Source organism: Hemitrygon akajei, chromosome 12 (assembly GCF_048418815.1).
Source record: "Hemitrygon akajei chromosome 12, sHemAka1.3, whole genome shotgun sequence".
In the NCBI taxonomy this organism is placed as follows: Eukaryota; Metazoa; Chordata; class Chondrichthyes; order Myliobatiformes; family Dasyatidae; genus Hemitrygon; species Hemitrygon akajei.
This window is the reverse complement of record NC_133135.1, coordinates 22,180,964-22,201,875: the sequence shown is the minus strand read 5'-3', so window position 1 is coordinate 22,201,875 and position 20,912 is coordinate 22,180,964. Positions and strand designations below refer to the sequence as shown.

The 20,912-nt window shown below is 44.3% G+C and overlaps 2 protein-coding genes across 6 annotated transcripts in view; one reads left to right on the top strand and one right to left on the bottom strand.

Annotated features, from left to right (window-relative positions):
• Positions 1-14,311, top strand: part of abca4b (ATP-binding cassette, sub-family A (ABC1), member 4b) — a 184,462-nt gene extending 170,151 nt beyond the window's left edge. For all 3 annotated transcript variants that reach the window (XM_073062717.1, XM_073062716.1, XM_073062715.1), the window contains 5 exons: positions 1,593-1,727; positions 6,606-6,709; positions 7,539-7,631; positions 9,046-9,295; positions 11,270-14,311. In XM_073062717.1, coding sequence (XP_072918818.1) covers positions 1,593-1,727; positions 6,606-6,709; positions 7,539-7,631; positions 9,046-9,295; positions 11,270-11,431 — 744 coding nt within the window. In that variant the 3' untranslated portion in view covers positions 11,432-14,311. The remainder of the gene's footprint in view (positions 1-1,592; positions 1,728-6,605; positions 6,710-7,538; positions 7,632-9,045; positions 9,296-11,269) is intronic.
• Positions 14,312-14,620: 309 nt separating this feature from the next.
• Positions 14,621-20,912, bottom strand: part of LOC140736788 (very-long-chain enoyl-CoA reductase-like) — a 107,461-nt gene continuing 101,169 nt past the window's right edge. For all 3 annotated transcript variants that reach the window (XM_073062713.1, XM_073062712.1, XM_073062711.1), the window contains 3 exons: positions 16,347-16,435; positions 15,247-15,292; positions 14,621-15,132 (listed from right to left, as the gene is read on the bottom strand). In XM_073062713.1, the coding sequence (XP_072918814.1) occupies positions 15,005-15,132; positions 15,247-15,292; positions 16,347-16,435 (263 nt within the window). In that variant the 3' untranslated portion in view covers positions 14,621-15,004. The remainder of the gene's footprint in view (positions 15,133-15,246; positions 15,293-16,346; positions 16,436-20,912) is intronic.

Here is a 20,912-nt window from a genome sequence, read left to right as displayed (position 1 = left end):
TTAGAAATGTACTCACCAACTTCTTTGACCCATAACTTACTGAATAAATAAGTATACTCACTTTGCCCTGTTTTCTGTCCTTGCTTGTATGAAGGTGGTTTACCTATTTATGCAAGTACTTCTTTGACAATAGATGTGTAACAGCCTAATGTAACATTGTATGGAAATACAAGATAACACTGATGAAGACATGTTTTATACATTTAACAAGGGGCTTTATTAATGCAACAGTTAGTCAGTTTTTCAATGTTCGTCGTCAGCCGGGTAATACTGTCCATGAACTCCCTGTCAGTTGCCTCCATACACTCCAGTATTTGTTTTTTTTTAGTTTTAATTCCTCCTGCCAACAGCTGTCCGTCGTTTGGCAATTTCCTTTTAAGTTTTTCTAGTCTGTAACTGCACAAACGCACACTTTCACAGCGAGATTTGACACCAAATGTGTCGCTTGTTTTCTGTAGATGTGTCCCTGTGCATGCGCAGTAGGAGGAGATTCACCCAAATACCCGTTTTAATGTGGACGGAGGTATTTTCAAAAAACGCTTGGTGTGGACGCCTACTGTTTTTACACGAAACCGGCATTTTCAGAATTATCTGGTCTAGTGTGGATGTAGCCTGAAATCACAGAGTCATCAGAGGCTCTGAGAATTTGCAAAGATGCCTCAATGATTTGATGATCAAAGGTAGCATAACAGGCATCGAGCTCATCTGGGAGGGAAGCCTTGTTGGCGTCTATGTCACTTGATTTTATTTTATATGAGGGGACTGTATTCAAGCCCTGCTACTAATGTTGAGCAGCCTTCGGTGATTCAAGTTTGGTCCAGAATTGCCACTTAGCAGATAAAATGGCTTTCTGGAGATCATACCTAGACCTCCTGTACTTTACTTGATCACAAAGCCTGAATGCCACTGACCTGGCCCTTGGCAGATTGCGGACTCAAGGAAAGTGTGATTATATTGAAATAAAAGCAAAGCGTTGTTGGCAATGGAATGTGTGGTGACACATGCGGGCTGCCCCCAGCACATCCTTGGGTTGTTATGCATTTCACTGTACATCTGAATCTCAATCTGGGATGCTGGAAAAACTCAGCAGATCAGGCAGCATCTGCGGAAAGAAAAATGGTCAACATTTCAGGTCTGGAACGCATTACCACAACTGAAGTTCTTATGAGGGACCGATCAGAAACTTCTCAGGTTGAAACCCTGCATTGGGTCTCACATGGTCCCGGTGCACAGTTCCAACTGAAATGTTGATAATTCTCTTCCCCCTACGGATGCTGCTTGACCCCCTGAGTTCCTCCAGCAATCTGTTTGCTCCTCACTCCACGATCTGGTGATGCATTTCTTCCTAAAGAAACAATGATTAAGATGTATCTTTTATTCTTAAACTTAAACAAGCTACATGTATGTAACAGTGCTGACTGAATGCACACACGTGCACAACAGCAGACTCCAGTGAATAGAATGTGACTTTCACACTACCAAAGGGACAAGCCTACGGGCTTGAGGGAGGACACTCCTGCATTTCTCAGAGCAGGGTCACCTGCCTGAAGCTCTGTATGTAAGGTGCTCAGTTTCTGTCAATCTCATTCTAGGTGGCCAGCTGGGCGATTGAGAAACTGGACCTCACTGAGTATGCAGACCAGACAGCTGGGACATACAGTGGGGGCAACAAACGCAAACTCTCCACGGCCATTGCCCTCATCGGCTGCCCTCCGGTGGTGCTGCTGGTAGGAAACTCTGAGGATTTTTACATTCTGACATTTGGGACTGGCACCAGAATTAAACTGTCTGATTAACAACTCAGTGCAAAAAAATTTTGCTTAAATAGTGCTCTTCGCAATCTCAGTATGTCTTAAAGACCCCCACAACTTCAGAGGTACATTTAAAGAGTTCATGGTGTTGGAACATCATTGCCAACCTATACACAGCAAACTCCATAAGACATAGGAACAGAATTAGGCCATTCAGCCCATTGAGTCTGTTCTGCCACTCCATCATGACTGATTTACTATCCCCCTCAACCCCATTCCCCCACCTTCTCCGTAGCCTTTAACACTCTGACTAATCAAGAATCTACCAGCCGCCACTTCAAACAGACCCAAGCACTTGGCTTCCACAGCTGTCTGTGGCAATGAATTCCACAGATTCACCACCCTCTGGCTAAAAAACTTCTTCAAGTAGAAATCTGATGATGACTATATAATCTGCTTACACACGGGATGTTAGCTGGGACACCAGGTGCATCTCTGCTGTTCTCTGAAAGAGTGCTGTGGGATCTGTTACATTCATCTGGAAGGGAAGGCTGAGCCTCAGTTTAACATCTCACCTGAATGGTGTGACTCTGACGGAGCAGCTCTCCCTCAGTCGTGTACCCAGAGAGTGGGTGTCAAAGTATGAAATTGTGTTTCCTGCATGAGCTAAATTTAATTTTAATTGAAAGATAGGTGCTGTTGGTGGACTTGGGCTTGTTGAGGAGGAGGAGTGAAGAAGGGGTGGTTAGATTGTGCTGGGTGCAACGTGAGGTGTGGGAGTGGAGTGTGAGAATGATTTGGCTTGGGGTGGGGTTGGTGTAGGGTCAGGACTGGGCTGGGGGCAGGTGTGGAACAGAGAATGGATAAGGTGGACACCTGTCGACGGGAACCTGGCTGATTAACCCTTTCCACGAGTGGAGAAAATCTATCTGAATGGAGGCAATAATGGCATCTACTGTTTTAGGCTTGGAATCTAGGACCTCCTGTGTGTTGAGTTGCAAGATGGGAATTGGACCATAAAGAAAAAGATGTTACCACTTTAAAAACCCTTAAAAAAAACTACATACTATATACTTCCGCCTCTGTGAGACATCTGAGTAGGATGTAATAAAACTTTACCGTTCTCAGAATCAGATTGTCAGATATTCAGAATCTCTCCTATAGAGAGAAGTGGAATATTCCCAATAACGTGTCTGAGAGAAACAAGGCTGGTATAATTATATGTAAACCGGTAAACTGGTTTATAATTGTCACACTTACAGTGAACAGCTTGCCTTGCATACTGTTCGCTCAGATCAATTCAATGCATCAGAGCATTAAGCTAGAACTAGGTAAAACAATAACAGAGTACACCGATGGCACCAAGAAAGCACAGTGCAGGGCAAGGTTGGTGTAAGGACATAACCAGGAAGATTGTGAGGCCAAGAGTCATAGAAACATTGAAAACCTACAGGCCCTTTAGCCCACAAAGCTGTGCTGAACTTGTACTTACTTTAGAAATTACCTGGAGTTACCCATAGCCCTCTAATTTTTCTAAGCTCCTTGTACCTGTCCAGGAGTCTCTTAAAAGACCCTATCGTATCCACCTCCTCCACCGTCGCTGGCAGCCCATTCTACGCACTCACCACTCTGAGTAAAAAACTTAGCCCTGACATCTCTTCTGTACCTACTTCCCAGCACCTTAAAACTGTGCCCCCTCACTCCAGCCATTCCAGCCTCTGGAAAAAGCCTTTGACTATCCACATGATTAAAGCCATCTTATCATATTAGGGAAACATTTGATATTCCTATGACAGCAGGATAGAAGCAGTCCTTGAGCCTAGTGGTACATCCTGTTGCTGGTGTAGATGCAAAGGGCTGGAGCAACAATGCTCTGGGAATACACACACACAAATCCAAGTTGCACTCCGTTTAGCATAGGGGCAGTTCCTCTTGTTCCTGTATTGTCATTAGGTTAGTCTCCTGGGGTGGGGGAGGGAACAGTTTCTGGGACTCATCACCCCTTGGCAGTACGTCAAGGGGAAGGTTCAACATCAACACCTTGTTTTGGTCGATAGGAGCGAGCAGCTGAAACAGGATTTGCCAGAATCTGAACCAGCTGAGAGAAAAGGACGCGTTGCTCCTCTCCACGCCTTGTGGTGTAAAGGAGCAGCACTCTTTGTCCTTTCTCTTTTGTCCGTTTATTATGAGGCCGAGTTGCTAACTCGACGTCAGCCCAGCACGGATGGAACACATGCAAGATGTGAACCTGGGGCCACTTGCTTGAAGACCAGTGCAGCTGTCACTACACCATCAGCCGGCATAAGAGCGAAGGACAGAAGTTTGTAAACTTCAGTGGAACTGAATCCCAGGAGGAGGATATAGCAGGGTGTGTGTACTGTGCTCATAATGAAGAACAAGCCCTGGGAAAGAAAATCATCAATTTCAAATTCAACGTTGATTTGGTGCTAGCAACCTCCTTGGGCAAATTAACTTTTCAAGTCAACTCAACTCAAGACAAGTCACTTTTTATTGTCATTTTGACCATAACTGCTGGTACAGTACACAGTAAAAACGAGACAATGTTTTTCAGGACCATGGTGCTACATGAAACAGTACAAAAACTACACTGAACTACATAAAAACAACACATAAAAAAACTACACTAGATTACAGACCTACCCAGGATTGCATAAAGTGCACAAGATAGTACAGACATTACAATAAATAATAAACAAGACAATAGGCACAGTAGAGGACAGTAAGTTGGTGTCAGTCCAGGCTCTGGGTATTGAGGAGTCTGATAGCTTGGGGATAGAAACTGTTACATAGTCTGGTTGTGAGAGCCCGAATGCTTCGGTGCTTTTTCCCAGACGACAGGAGGGAGAAGAGTTTGTATGAGGGGTGTGTAGGGTCCTTCATAATGCTGTTTGCTTTGCAGATGCAGCGTGTAGTGTAAATGTCTGTAATGGCAGGAAGAGAGACCCCAATGATCTTCTCAGCTGACCTCACTATCCGCTGCAGGGTCTTGCGATCTGAGACGGTGCAATTTCTGAGCCAGGCAGTGATGTGGCTGTTCAGGATGCTCTCAATACAACCCCTGTGGAATGTGATGAGGATGGGGGGTGGGAGATGGACTTTCCTCAGCCTTCGCAGAAAGTAGAGATGCTGCTGGGCTTTCTTTGCTATGAAGCTGGTGTTGAGGGACCAGGTGAGATTCTCCGTAAGGTGAACACCAAGAAATTTGGTGCCCTTAACAATCTCTACCGAGGAGCCGTCGATGTTCAGCGGGGAGTGGTCGCTCCGTGCCCTCCTGAAGTCAACAACCATCTCTTTTGTTTTGTTCATATTCAGAGACAGGTTGTTGGCTCTGCACCAGTCCGTTAGCTGCTGTACCTCCTCTCTGTAAGCTGACTCATCGTTCTTGCTGATGAGACCAACCACAGTCGTGTCGTCGCCGAACTTGATGATGTGGTTCAAGCTGTGTGTTGCAGCTGTTACGGATTCAGCAACAATAAATATATGAGTGAGGCAGGGTTTTTTATAACAAATAAAACATTTATTAAACACTGAAAAACAAACCCCCAAAAATAAACAAACAACTAACGTAACCGGAAATCAGCTGCTGTGTGGCAGCTTAAACAGTTCTTAAAGCAAGGAAGCCTAAACAGTTCTTAAAGCGATGTTGCAAAAACAGTTCTTCAAAGTAGTATTGCAAAAGTTCAAAATGCTTACAGTCCATTTAAGGGAGACTTTTTAAAACGATTTAAATTCTCTTTCACATCGTCTTGCTGCGGTTCCCAGTTGAACTATACTTTTCGCACAAAGAATTTACGAAGATGAAATGTAACGGCTTAAAGGCACTGACCTTTCCTTGACAAAACTGTTCCCAATCCTTTCTGCTATTCACAGGGATTAACATGGGGACAGTCAACGAATTCCTTCCGAATGAGGATCAAACAAGGTCGAACCTGTTTCACTGTCGAAATCGACTTTCCTCAATCTTTTAACTCCTGAACTCCAATCTTCACTCTCCACTGATTCTCAACTAGCAGTATTATAAAGAAACTGCTGGCAATGACCTTTTAAACTTTAGGCATTAAATAAAACTCCATCTTTCAACTAAACTCCGTCATAACATTAAATCATGCAGTGGCATGAAGTCAACCTGGCAAATCCAGCCATGAACTGCCCCTCCTCACAGGGAGGGGTCCTCCTTTTATACCCTGTAAAAAAAACTGTCACATGACCTCTACTGGCGGGAAAATGACATCACTCCACCATCACAAGACCATTACCTCAAGTCCAGTATAGCTTCAACATCTGTCACGTGACAAGTACACCACTGTCACGTGTCACGGGTATGTAACACAGCACAGTCGTGGGTCAGCAGAGTGAACAGCAGTGGACTGAGCACACAGCCCTGGGGGGCCCCCGTGCTCAGTGTGATGGTGTTGGAGATGCTGCTCCGGACCCGGACTGACTGAGGTCTCCCAGTCAGGAAGTCTAGGATCCAGTTGCAGAGGGAGGTGTTCAGGCCCAGTAGGCTCAGCTTTCCAATCAGTTTCTGAGGGATGATTGGGTTGAATGCTGAACTGAAGTCTATGAACTGCATTCGAACGTACGTGTCTTTATTGTCCAGGTGGGTTAGGGCCAGGTGGAGGGTGATGGCAATGGCGCCATCTGTTGAGTGGTTGGGACGGTACGCAATTTGCAGGGGGTCCAGTGAGGGGGGCAGCAGGGTCTTGATGTGCCTCATGACGAGCCTCCCGAAACAATCGGCCAGTTATTCTTCCATTCTTTCCTGATCATGTAATCATCAAAAGGTGTCTGTGTCATGGTTACCGTTTCTAAGATATTTATATGTTCCATTAGGATGAGCCAACTACTGGGATGGATCCAAAGACTCGGCGATTCCTCTGGAACTGTCTGCTTGACATTATCCGAGAAGGCAGAGCTGTGGTGTTGACCTCACACAGGTGACTAGGTTACTTGGTAACCATTTATTTATCTATTTAGTGATACAGCGCGGTAAACCCGGCGACCTTTAACCTAGTTCGGGGTGGCGGGGTGGAGGTATTTCTCTAGCAAAGGAGGTGTAAGGCACTCCTTCCCTCCGCTAGCCTGTAGGTCACCCTGGGGCAAGCTGTAGCCGCTGCTTAGCCCCCAGTCCAGGTCACATAAAGCCATGGGAGCAGATGGTAAATGGTCATATCAGGAGCTGGTGCCATTCACAAGTCCTGGTTATGTGACAACAGACACCAGGCAGACAATCTCTGAAGGGTATTGATAATGGCTGGGGTCACATGTCTTATAAAGACACTGCCCAGAAAAAGGCAAAGGCCTTTTCTGTAAAAAAATTTGCCAAGGGCAATCATGGAAAGACCATGATCACCCACGTTATACGACATGACACATAATGAACGATCAATCCTAGTTCACACTGAATTTCGCTGCTGCACAATTGGTGTCCAGGTCTTTAGCTGCCAAGGCACTAAAATCTAAAGTTCCTTGTCAAATGGACTTCACTTATTTAGAGATAAGCACAGTAACAGGCCCTTCCAGCCCAACGAGACTGTGCTGCCCAGTCACCCCATGTGACCAATTAACCTACTAACCTGTACGTCTTTGGAAAGTGAGAGCACCCAGGGAAAACCGACACGATCACAGGGAGAACACACAAACTCCTTCCAGACAGTGGCAGAACTGAACCTGGGTCGCTGATGTTCAAATAGCTGTACTCATTGGTTAAGCAAATCGCATTGTGCTAGTTATCTAGAAGTGACCAAATTCTCTGCTCGCTTACAGCATGGAAGAATGTGAAGCACTCTGCACGCGATTGGCCATCATGGTGAACGGCCAGTTCAAGTGTCTTGGCACCATACAGCACCTGAAGTATAAGTAGGTCCAGATTCCTGCTGTCTTCCCCAGTTGTGTTGACACCTGGTTGAATCTACATGTATTCAGTCTTGGGATTGAGACTACTGAAGTTGTCCGAATTCATCTTAGTGGTCTTCAATGAGTCTGTACCCAGTTCTTCAGACTCTTAGATCTTGAACTGAAGAGTGAAATATGTGATTTTACATGATAGATGTAAAACTCTTCAATGTCTTTGTCAGGACAAGAAAACATTTTGGATGTCCAACACTTGGAATTATTTGTAGAAGGGAGTGGTAGATGTTCCACTAGTGCTGAAATAACCTGGTACATTTCACTGAATCACCAGGTTACAGTGGATGAATTGCTCAGCCAATTTTCAAAACCCATCACCCGGAAAATGTTAGAACTAGGAACATTGACTGTTCTGTCAAAGTTTTGTGTTCCATCTGTTGGTTTACTCAACATGAAATCTGCGTCCTCCCTGGCCACTGGAGTGGCCAGAAATACAGAATACAGACAGGATGGGCCGAGAAGTGGCAGATGCAGTTCAATGGGGAAAGTGTGAAGTGATCCAATTTGAAAGATCGAACGAAGGTGGAATACAAGGTTAATGGCAATGTTCTTAGCAGTGTGGAGGAAAAGAAGGATCTTGGGGTCCATGTACATAGATTCCTCAATGTCACTACGAAGTCACAAGTTGATAGGGTGGTGCTGGCCTCACCCTACGGTGCTGTTTAGTGTGTGCTGGCTTCGGTTAGCCAGGGGATCGAGTTCAAGAGCTGCGAGGTTATGTTGCAGCTCAATAAAGTTATGGTTAGGCCACACTTCGAGTACCGTGTTCAGTTCTGGTTGCCTTATTATAGGAAGAATGTGGAAACTTTAGAGAGAGTGCAGAGCAGACTTACCAGGATGCTGATTGGATTAGACAATATGTCTTAAGTGTAAAGGTTCAGTGAACTAGCATTTTTCTCTTTGGATGGAGTGACAGAAGATGAGAGGTGACTTGATGGGTTGTACAATATGATAAGAAGAATAGATAGAGTGGACAGCCTGAGCCTTTTTCCCAGGAGGGCAATGGCCAATAGCAGAGGACATCCTTTTGGGGTAAGTGAAGGAAATTATAGGGCAGATGTCAGAGGTAGGCTTACTTTTCACAAAGAGACAATGGAATGCATTGCCTGGCAGATACATCAGGGGCATATAAAAGAATCCCAGGTAGGCACTTGGGTGTATGAAAAATAGAGTGAAGGGTTAGACTGGCTGCAGAGTAGGTTTATATAGACTGGTATAACATTGTGTGCCAAAGGGACAGACTGTTCTGTAGGGTTCTACGGTCTTTGACATTTCCTTAAAGAGTAACATTGATCAAGAACAAGTCTGTACAATTAGGAGAGTAATTATAATGTATACTGCTAATTCACTTTGTGTTTGATAGGTTTGGGGACGGTTACGTGGTGACACTGAAGATTAAAGGTAGTAAGCCTGGAGCTTCACCTGACCTGAATGCAGCAGAAACTTTTATCAAGAGCAACTTTCCAGACAGTCTGCAAATAGAGAAGCATCACAACACCATCCAGTACCAGCTGTCTTCATCATCGTTAGCCAAAATCTTCCAGTTACTGATCTCCAACAAGGAGCAGCTGAGAATAGATGAATATTCAGTCTCCCAGACAACTTTAGACCAGGTAATCATTTCCACAGCTGAGTCGTTCCACTTCTTGTAAATTAATTGTCAACACAAGAGATTCTGCACGTGCCGGAAATCTTGGGCAACACATACACAAAATGCTGAAGGAACTCAGCAAGTCAGGCAGTATCTATGGAGGGGAATAAACAGTCAACATTTCAGGCTGAGACCCTTCGCCAGAACTAGTCATCAAGTCTGTCCCACCATTCAAATATGGCTGATTTGTTTTACAACCTTCTCCCCATAATAACCCCCCTCATCAATCAAGGACCTATCAAACTACATCTTAAATACACCAATTGACTTGGCCTCAACAAACCTCCATGGCAATGAATTCTACTGATTTACCACCAAATTAAACCTGCCTCCTTTCTGGGAGACCTCATGTGCAGTTTCACAACAGTTACAGCATCCAACAGTTCCTTACTGTGATACGCAGTTACAAGTGGACCCTAAGGACGGTGCTTATCTCAATGGAGAAAATCCCATGTTGTCTATTTGATGAGTTGAGTATGGGTTTCTCTATTGGTTTATTGGATTTCTTTCAGTTCTCCTTGGTGAACTTTGAACTCTCCAAAGTTGCATATTTGACTCTTCCTTTCCGTCAACCACACGCTGCTTCCTGGTGACTTCCTTCACCGTGCAGCATCTCACGTGCTGCATGTCCAAACCACAGATCTCAACCTTGCAGTACTTCCATTCAGGCAGGTTACTTACTTGAATAATCCATAGCTCACCCCAAGCTCTACATAAGGAAGACCTCTGAAAGATCTTCCAACCAAATTGTCACTTCCATCACCCTAAACCAAAGTCTTGCTCCCCCTCGGCACCCTCTCAGAATGAGAAGGGGATGGTGGTGTAGCAGTTAACATAACTCCAGTATTGCGCCAGTGATCCAGGTTCAATTCCGCTGCTGTATGTAATAAGCTTGTATATTCTCCCCATGACCATGTAGGTTAATTGTTTGCACAGGCTCATTGGATTGGAAGGGCCTGTTGCTGCGGTGTATTTTAAAATAAATAAATAATGAAGGGCCATTTGAACAACCTTCCAATTGTGGAGCTGTTTCAGATCTCATACCATCCATCACAACACCTTCCTGTTCCCAGGAGGAAGTATCATATACCACAGCCTCATAGCTACCCTGTGGCTGAAACTTTTGCTCATGCTCCATTTATTGCCATGCTTGATTAGCCTCGTGCTTTTCTGCTTTACCTTCTAATTCCTCCTCTTGAGCTTTAGTTCACCCAAGCGTCTCTGGATCCACTCTTATCCTGCTGCAGCTCCCGTTCTTCCCTCAGCCGTGCCTGTTCTGATAAAGCCTGGCCCCAGGCCCAGCTCTGCCTCCCATTCCAAATTCTTGTCAATGTGCCAAAAGCCTCAGATTGACTTGCACCTACCAAGCTCAGATCTTTATCAAAACATCAACTCTTTTTACACTTCCAGTACTTCCTGTTTCTGTTTCAGATTTTCAACATCTTCATGTTCTTTTGTTTTTTATCCATAGAGTCTACTCCAACTCAACGACTTCTCCTGAGGTCTTTCTGTGCCTTTCCTCTCCCTATGCATGTGCCCAGTTTCCTGTATTCCTCCCATGAGATCTTCTCCACTTTTCCCTGGTTTCCCTTTGGACACCCCTCTCTGTCACCCCTACTTGAAACCCAACATTTTGACTGAAATCTTTGTTTACCCCTTTGATTCAGCATCAATTTTACTTAATGCTCATTGGGACATTCCCCCGCCCCCCACATTAAAGGTGGTGTGTAAGGGTCTGGTCCCAAAACCATTGCTCTCCACAGATGCTGTTGAGTTCCTGTGGATTTGCAGCAGCTGCAGAATCTCTTGTTTTTATAAATGCAAATTATTTGTCAGGTAAGGACGATGTAAGTTTAAAACTTGGAGGCTCCTGTACTTGTTCGCATTGGTTGTTTGTCGCACCCTGACAGTTTACGATTGATTTACCCCTGGCCAGGTATTTGTGAACTTTGCCAAACAGCAAACAGCTGAGGAAGAAAGTCTCGCCCTCCACCCACGTGCAGCTGGGGCCAGGCGGGAGGTGAAAGTAACACCGGCTCCGGTTGAAAGCGCTCCCAACTCTGCTGCCACCGAGACAAATCTGGAGAAGAAGTCTTGAGGAAGTGCCAAGAAGGCCATGGTGATCAGATCGCACTGTGTGGACTGAATCACAAAGGTTCTGACTCTGATATCTCTCCTCTGGTTGTCTCAGTGAGAGAGGCCCCACATGTGAGAACTCGACATTATCGACGTGGCTGCAACTACCAGGAGCTGCAAAACTTGGATGCCAAGTTTTGTGACTTGCTGAATAGTGAGCTGCTAACCTCAGTATCTTGTACATCTATTTCGAAAGGACTCCGACCAAGTACAATAGCTATAAACCGCACATGGCTATTGCAGTGTCATGGTCAGATCATGCACTCTGGCCACAGTTTTTAGATACAGGATGTACCTATGAAGTGGCCACTGAGTGTATGTTCATGGTCTTTCACTGCTGTAGCTCATCCACTCCAAGGTTCAACATGCTGTGCATCCAGAGATGATCTTCTGCACACCACTGTTGTAACGCATGGTTATTTGAGTTTCTGTCGCCTTCCTGTCAGCTTGAACCAGTCCGGCCATTCTCCTCTGACCTCTCTCATTAAGAAGGCATTTTCACCCACAGAACTGCCATTCACTGGTGTTTAGAAACGTAGAAAACCTACAGTACAATACAGACCCTTCGGCCCACAATGCTGCGCTGAACATGTGCTTACCTTAGAAATTACCCAAGGTTACCCATAGCCCTCTATTTTTCTAAGCTCCATGTACCTATCCAGGAGCTTCTTAAAAGACCCTATCGTATCTGCCTCCACCATGGTCTCCGGCAGCCCATTCCACGCACTCACCACTCTCTGCGTAAAAACTTAACCCTGATATCCCCTCTGTACCTACTTCCAAGCACCTTAAATCTGTGCCCTCTCGTGTTACCCAGTTTTTTTTTTTGTTTTTTGCAGTATTCTCTGTAAACTCTAGAGATTGTAGTGCATAAAAATCCCAGGAGATCAGCAGTTTCTGAGATACTCAAACCACCCTGTCTGGCGCCACAACCACTCCACTCTCAAAGTCACTTAGATCACATTTCTTCCTCGTTCTGATGTCCAGTCTGAACAATAACTGAACCTCTTGATCGTATCTGTAGACTTTAATGCATTGAGTTGCTGCTCCATGATTGGCTGATTAGACATTTGTGTTAACGAGCAGGTGTACCTAACACCTAGTGTAGAGGCCTGTGCACCTTAACGTATTAAAAGCCCATTAAACACATTACATGTTATTCAATATTGTTAAAAGTGGAAATTTAATATCTAATACTTTAAGATAGGCTTAATGATGTGCAATAACATACTGTCAGACTGAACGTAAATAAAAATAACTGGGGAGGGTTGGATTTCCTCTGCACACTACATTGGAATCCCTCCCAAAAACAAGAACCACACATGCTGGGAAACTGAAACTCAAACAGGAAGTGTTGGGAATAGTCAGCAGTTCGGGCAGCATCTGAAATGCTGTCACCTTTTCTCCCTCAATAGATGCTACAACTGCCCTGCTAAATATTTTCTGTTTTCATTTATAATCTTTGTATTGGCAGCTGGGTGGAGATATGTCTCTACCAAAGGGGGTGTAAGGCGCTCCTTCCCTCCACTAGCCTACAGGTCACCCTTGGGCAAGGTGTAGCACCTGCTTAGCCCTGCACCCACCAACACCCCCACCCCCCGGTCAGGGTCACGTGAAGCCACGGGAGCAGCTGGTACATATCACAAGTCTTTGTGATGCAACCACTGACACCAGGCAGACAATCTTTGAGGAGGATTGATAATGGCTGGTGTCATCCGTCTTGTAACAACACTACCCAGAAGGTGGCAATGACAAACCACTTCCGTCAGAAAATTTGCCATGAATGATCATGGTCATGGAAAGGCCCATGATCACCCTCGTCATGCGACACGGCACACAGTGAATGAGTGAACGACTGGCTGCCATTTCCTGTGTTTCAACTCACTAGATTGGTTGTAAAAAGGGGCCTAAAAGACACTATAGAAATGCAAATCTATTTATTTTACATTAAAAATAGGTTTATGACTATGTTGCAGCCATAACAGGTAGATACTTCCTCCACACTCCTACCTTGATAGGTTTCTCAGGATTAAAGCTTAATTAGTGGTGCCACAAATGACCTGTGTATCTATGGGACGTTGTCCTTTGGATTCTGCACTGTAAGACCCTGACTGACAGGGGCCCAACCTCAGTCCCATAAATCTGTTGCAGCTAGTGAAACTCTCTACTAGAATGTGATTTATTTTTTAGGTTTTTAGTGATAATTAGAATGAGTCAAAATATAGTAGATCTGCTACCATAAAATTACAAATAAAATTCCAACTTCAACCACATTGGTGGTGACCTGATACTCTCAATTGTAGCAAGCAGGTGCAGGATCCAAGCTTCTCAGACTCAGAAAGATCCCTCTGCCACATAAAAATGTTTCTCCCGCCGATTCCCCAGTCACCACACATGTAGACAGAAACAGACACACAGATGCGGAGAAGCAGGTAAAAACAGAAACACACACACACACATCAATACATACAGTGTAATGCATCAATGACAGAGTCCAAGGATCTGCTGGGGGCAGCCTACAAGTGCCACCCTGCTTCCCACGCTAACGTAGCATGCCCACAGCTTACTGACGTGTATGTCTTTGGAATGAGTGCAAAAATGAAGCAGCTGAAGAAAAACAGGCCGTCACAGGGAGAAGATGCTCCTTACAGACTGTGGCAGGAATTGAACCTCAATCTGTGCCATTGTAAAGTGTTACGCTAGCCACTACGTTACCGTGCCACCCTCAATGCTAATTTCAAGGTACATTCCCAATATACACCCTTAGGAGACGCACATGTTTAAGGAAAGACACAGCAAAATGCACTCACACTGAGGGAAAAATACAAACACAGAAGCTAGCACATATCACATATACACAGAGACTGGTATCGGCCTGCGCGCGCACACGCACACGCACACGCACACGCACACACACACACACACACACACACCACCCCCCCCCCCCCAACAACACGTGTCTAAGTATATCGTAATCCCCCACCTACTGTAAGCGGTGAGTTTGCGCATCCCTGCCCTAAAGCAACCCACCACTTCCTTCTCCTGGATCTTATAAATCTTAAAAGAGCAGAAAACATTTCAGCTAAGCATTCTGATCAGAAATAAGCTGCATTAATAAAGATCTGCAAAATAATGCAACGACACCGACCCGCTGTTTGCATTTGTGTTTATTTAGAAACAAAATCTTTATAACAGCAAAGCTCCTTGCCTTTAGCCGACAGTAAAATATCAAACAGACCAGTGCATAGAGTGAGATGTGCCTGAGCATTAGAACTGCACCGTTAATGTTAGAAAACAGGGTGTGGATTATAATGCAATGACAAGGAGTAATATAATAATCAGCCAGCAATGCTCGTGATTTGGGACAGTTCACCACAGACAGAGGTTTGATTTAATAATATAATACTGTGGGGTTTCAGTTCACAAAACAAAATTGAATGTTGGCATGTGCTGAAGGCACAGCGACAGTACGCCAGCACAGCAACAAGGATAAAAACGTCTGCCGAGTGGACTCCGTGGCATCCAGTTTGCTACATTATAGCAGGAAAGGAATTATTGGCATGCGTAGGGTGGGATAATCCTTAAACTCCTTCAGGTACATGTGATGCTTCCCTTTAGCCCAGACTGTCATCTGAAAGAAACCTATTAGAGTGAACAGTCCAACTGAAAGACAACAGGAAGAAAATGTTAGATAAGAATTAGGTGGATGTCCTGGTTAGACTTCGTTATTAACTTCCTTTTGACTATTTTCAATCAGGAATGTGAAACCTGCCCTACCTGGAAGACACTGTGTCATTACAGTGAAACCAACCCAAGATCCTACCTAGAGAAGGCAACAGATTGAGAGGATTACAGACTGATTCGGAAACAGTAGACAGTTATTCAATTTGTAAATCTGGGTAACTTGTTTTTAACTACAACACAGCAGATTACACATTCACATATGTAAATTACATTAGACATAATAAAATAATGAAATGCAAATTATTCATCATTGGAATATTAATAAGCATTAATTACTACATTTACAGTTAAAGAAATAGTAAAGAGACAAATCCTGACAGTAAACAATGTAAATAATAGTAATATTTCTCTGTCACTGGATACAAAGTGGGCACAAATTTCTCACCGTGAACTCTGTCCACCTCAGTTCTCAGCTCTTGCCTGGTGGAGGCACGGTTCATGTGTGGTTCTGAGAATCGAGCTACTAACATATGAGAGGGTCTCTGCTGATGTGGGAAATCCAGAGCAACGTGTACAAAATGCTGGAGCAACTTAGCAGGTCAGGCAGCATCTATGGAGGGGAATAAAGAATTGATGTTTTGGGTCGAGACCCTTCATCGGGACTGAAAAGGGGAAAAGAAGCCAGCAGGTCTGGTGGCCCTCCTTCCCTTTCTCCCACGGTCCATTGTCCTCTCCTCTCCGATTCCTTCTTCTTCAGCCCTTCTCCTCTTCCACCTGTCACCTTCCCAGTTTCTCACTTCATCCCTCTCACCCTTCAGTCTGTACTACTTCCCCCACCCCCCACATTCTTATTCTGGCTTCTGCACCCTCCCTGATGAAGGCCTGAAACATCGACCCTTTATCCCTCTCCATAGACGCTGCCTCATGTATTTAAGTGCTGCCACTATGGCAGGGAGATCGGGTGGGGGTATGTTGATATGGGTAGTACCCAGGAATAAAGCTCTGTGCTCAGTGTGGGCAGTGAGGTAACACAGCACGTGAGGAAAGGTAAACATCATCATCCCTGAAGTAGTACTTGTAAAACTCTGACCCAAGGCAGTCAGTGAAGGCAATTTGCGCTACAGCTGACAAGTACCGTCTCTGCTGGGTACAAATCAATACAGTTGTGTGAGAGCTCGTGGCACAGAACATACCTCATAAGTGTAATTGGGACAAGAAACAAAGAAGAAGAGCCAGGTAAAAGGGTTCTTGGTCGGGTGAGGAATCTTCCGCACTTTGGACCCTGGGGAGGAAATGAGTGAACACAGACCGTGAGTACTTCCAAAACACTGCATACTGTCCTATCACCAAGGCCCCAGACAGGCTTCCTGTCTCATGAACTTTCCAATTTCACACTAACATTTTCCTTTTGGTGTAAGTAACATTTTTGAACTCCCTGAACTATTAATCACAGCAAATTAGTCCCATAGAGTCTAAAGAGCAGAGCAGTCAGTGGGAGGGAAGGGATTACAACCCCAGTAAATAGTGGGGAGAATATCATGGGATTAGTGTAAACCAATGTTTCCCAAACTTTTTTTTAGCTCAACACCCTCCTAAAGTACCTTCATATTTGCCAATGCCCCTCTTAGGCACAAAATACTTTCTGGCACCTCCATAGTGTAAAAACATGTCATGTCTAACATGAGAAAAATGATTCTGCTTTAAATTTTTATTTGTCTTTAAACCTAGCTTACTCAGTACCTGTGCACTGTAAGGCAGCTTTGATATCAATGTGATATCAAGCTTGGTGGTTCTGAGCAAGAGTTGAAATATCTGGTTTAACTTGTGTCAGCAAAAGCCTTAAGTCCCCATGTGTAACAATGTCCAAGAGGTTCCTGTTTTTTGTGAGTATGTGGCTCACTGCACTGATGCCTCTTTCAACCAAGTGGGAGGATGGGAATGCAATGAAGGGCACTCTGGCTCTTCGCCAAAGACCAGGAAACTTGTGACAGTGTAGCCACATACAACAAAAACCGGCATTTTTGAAAAGCAGTTTTTCTTCTTCTTCATTCTGAATTCTGATCATTTCTTCTTGCAAGCTCTCTTCTTATTCTACCTACTTGCAAAGAAATGGGTTAATTACCCAGTCCAGAATTTCCAGATCGTTCAAATCCTTGAATCAAGTTTGAAAATCCTTCTTCAGTGACTGGAGGTGTAAGCAGTACTCTTGCAAATCACCATCTGTGAAAGACAGTAACATACTTTCCATGGAGGGAAACTGAGAACATTCTTCTCCCAATGTTTTGGTCATATATTTCCAATTTTGCGATAAAAGTGGACACACACTCTTTGCCTGCATTAAAATGAATTTCTCACCCTGCAGTTTCATATTTAGAAAGCTCATTTTGTCATACAGGACTGGGTAGGTATGCCACATGTCCACATATTTCAGTCTTGTTTCCCAAACTCTTGTCAACTTTGAAAAAAAAATTCAACCATAGTGTCAAAAAGTTCAAAGAAACATTTTAAGCAGCAGCCTTTTCACAGCCAACACACATGAAGAAAAAGACATTTAAACTCTTTGTCATTATCTTGGCATAACTGGCAAAATATTCTGCTATTTAATGAATGAACTTTAATTTTGCTGATAGCAGGTATTACAAGAGTTATGCTTGGAAAAAAAAGTTGCTGGCAGAGGTTTTTGGCTGTGAGGTGTTGATATGAATTACACAATGGATTGCAAACAGACTTGGAATTTCTTTTTCATAAATGCCACTAAACCAGCATGGCAACCTGTTGTATATGATGCTCCATCTGTTGCAGAAGAAATCATGTTCCTAATCAGAATACTTCTATCGTCAGGGTACATTTTGAGTTCGTCATAGATTGATTCTCCAGTGATACTTGTTTTTTTAACTTTTTACAAAGGAGAGCCTCTTCATAAACTTTTCCATTTTTCATAAATCGTATATATGCCACTAACAATGCCTTGTTGCCTCACATGGTTGACTAATCCAATTGTATCCCAAATTCTGTTTTTTTATAGCTCTGTACATAGTTGATTCTCAATGTCTTCTCTCATTGCATCAATACGGCAATCTACAGAGTTATTACTCAGAGGAATTGTTTTTAAAATACTGGTATCCATTTTGAGAACAGTGCTGAGCACCTCTGATACAGCAGGCATTATCAATCTTTCACCAAATGTATGAGATTTTCCACACATTGCTATCATTTTGGAAACGTTATAAGAAGCAATGGTCATTTTTAGCTTTCAAGGCAAATGACTCGAATGTGCAACGCTTTTCAAATGTTTCTTTCATCTTCTGGAACTGAGTAATACCATAAGTAGCCTTTTCAGGTTGTCTTTTATGGAAGTGTTCCTGCAATCTTGATGGTTTCATGGCTTCATTAGACAGTACAGTAATACAAATAAGACACATGGGGTGTTGCTGATCTAATGGGAACAGAATAAAACCTTTCTCCAGGTATGTAGCATTGTATTGACACACTTTCTGTAGTTTCTGTTTCTTTGAATTAGAATTCAAGGCTTCACCATCTTCAGACCGGAGATCACAGGGTACGCATTTATCCATCATTAACAGGGCTAAATTAACACAAAATTAACACAAACTGGGAATGCTTATTGGATATTGATGATGGCAGCAAATTGACATAGTTGGTCAGGTCTCGTGCCTCAAGTTAGGATGCTGCTTACCGCACCCCCCCCCCCCCAAGAATCTTGAACGCCCCCTGATGACCCCTATTCCCCTAATGCCTCCTTAGGACACGTATCCGTCCCCGTTGGGAATCACTGATGTAAACGGATGTTTGATGGTTAGTCCAGATGATGGGCTGAAGAACCTGTTTGTACACTGTATGGCTCTATGACTCTAAATTAATGGATAAAGATGAGTTACTGTCACCTTACATGCAACGGCAAAGAAATCAGTTCCATTTTGCAAGTGTTCCACTCTTGAGAGCTTAGTCTTGTAATCTGTTGCACAGTTTTCACCCGACTTGATAATTTCTTTCCTTCCATGACCTGCTGAGTTCCCCCAGCCCTTTGCCCACTGCTTATTCTTATCATTCTCTATAAAAAGTAAAGGTTAGTTTTTTGAGTGGATTTTTCAGTGGGAACTTCTTACACACCATTTGTTTGTTTGTACTGGAAGGTATACCAAGGGAATTGATCCAACATTTTTCCAGTCTTTCTTGCCACAATTTTGCCCCATCTGTCTTAAATTACCACTGTTCAGAGCTAATTTAAAGATTAACAGGAGACCGCTCAACTTGAGCAACTCACTGAGAATGCTGGAGGAACTCAACATGTCAGGCAGCATTTATGGAGGGAAATGCTGACCATTTTGGCCGAGACCCTCCATCTGTTCATCTAGCCCTCCAACATCGAGATCAAACCAAATTCACTCAGTAGGTTGCAGTATGTAGATGGCACTTTCAAAGTCAGAACTCCAAATCATCTTCAACTCGCTCACTGGAAGTGTGAGCGGATGGGTCCTCCACCAAACCTCTCCAGCCCAGAAGGCCTCTATCACAGCTTGCCTGCCCAGCTCCCTGGCCACAAGTGTCCACAAACGGACCCTGAGAACATGGACCACTTCCAGTATCTCAGGAGCCAAATCAAAGCAGACATCGATGAAGAAGTGCAAGCTCAGTCTTGGTCCATCTGGGGAACGGAGTGCTTGAAAAATTATCCCTGTGTTCCTGGATCCTTCGGAGGTATTGTCAACCTACAGCAGGCATCTCAAAGCACTGTCAAACTATGGCCAACGTTACCTCTGCAAGTCCTCCAAATCCACCGGGAGAATAAACAAATCCAGTACCAGCATCATATGTTAGGGCCAACATTCCTAACACTGAGGCCCTAATTTATACTCAGTCGGTTCTGTTGAGCAGGTCACATCATTTGCAACCTCACCCCAGACTCCTGATGCAGGCACTCAATCCTGATCGATACTACAAGGGGAGATTCCCAGGACATGGAATGTCCTGACAAGCTCACCTTAAAAAGGTGTAACATCCCTACAACTCGGAGGAACTCCTAACCCAGGATGGTTACGATTCAAAGTTTAGATTAGCTCTGTTTGCCACGTGTACATCAAAGTGTGTCACTTGCCACAGTCCAAGGATGTGCCGGGGGCAGCCCACAAGTGTCACCGTGCTTCTGGCCCTCAGCTTTCCATGCTGTACAACGCTAAAGCCCTGTCTCTATGATTACTTAAAGTGGAGAGGGAGCATGAGGAATCTGATGCCCATTCACCAGCCCAAAGTACCCGCCCACCTTGTCTGCCACACCTGTGGCAGAGTCTGCATGCCCAACGTCAGTCACCTCCGTACCCACAAAACTGGAATGGAAACCCATCACCCTCAGTCCTAAGGGGTTGACAAAGAAGACGACATGGAGAGCATCCCTCTGCCTGCCATGTTCTGGAGGAGGAGTGGCATCTGAGTTAGCAGTTCTTGGCCTAGCATGTAAACCCATAGCACAGGGTGGTATTTCTGTACTGACCAGTGGGAGTGAGAGAACAAACCACATCCCCATCTGCCTTCTTGGGTGGACAGAAAGTCTCCAACATACCAAGGCAGTTCTGCTGAACGTGGCTGGCCAACACCACATTAACCACCAGCATAATCCCCTTTTCCTATCTCTGTCTGCAAGACATAACTGCAAGCACATTGTTGATTAATGTAATAAGTAAGTTGTGAAACAGATCATTCTGGGACTATGATGGGTAATACGTACAAGGGAGTTAATTTCA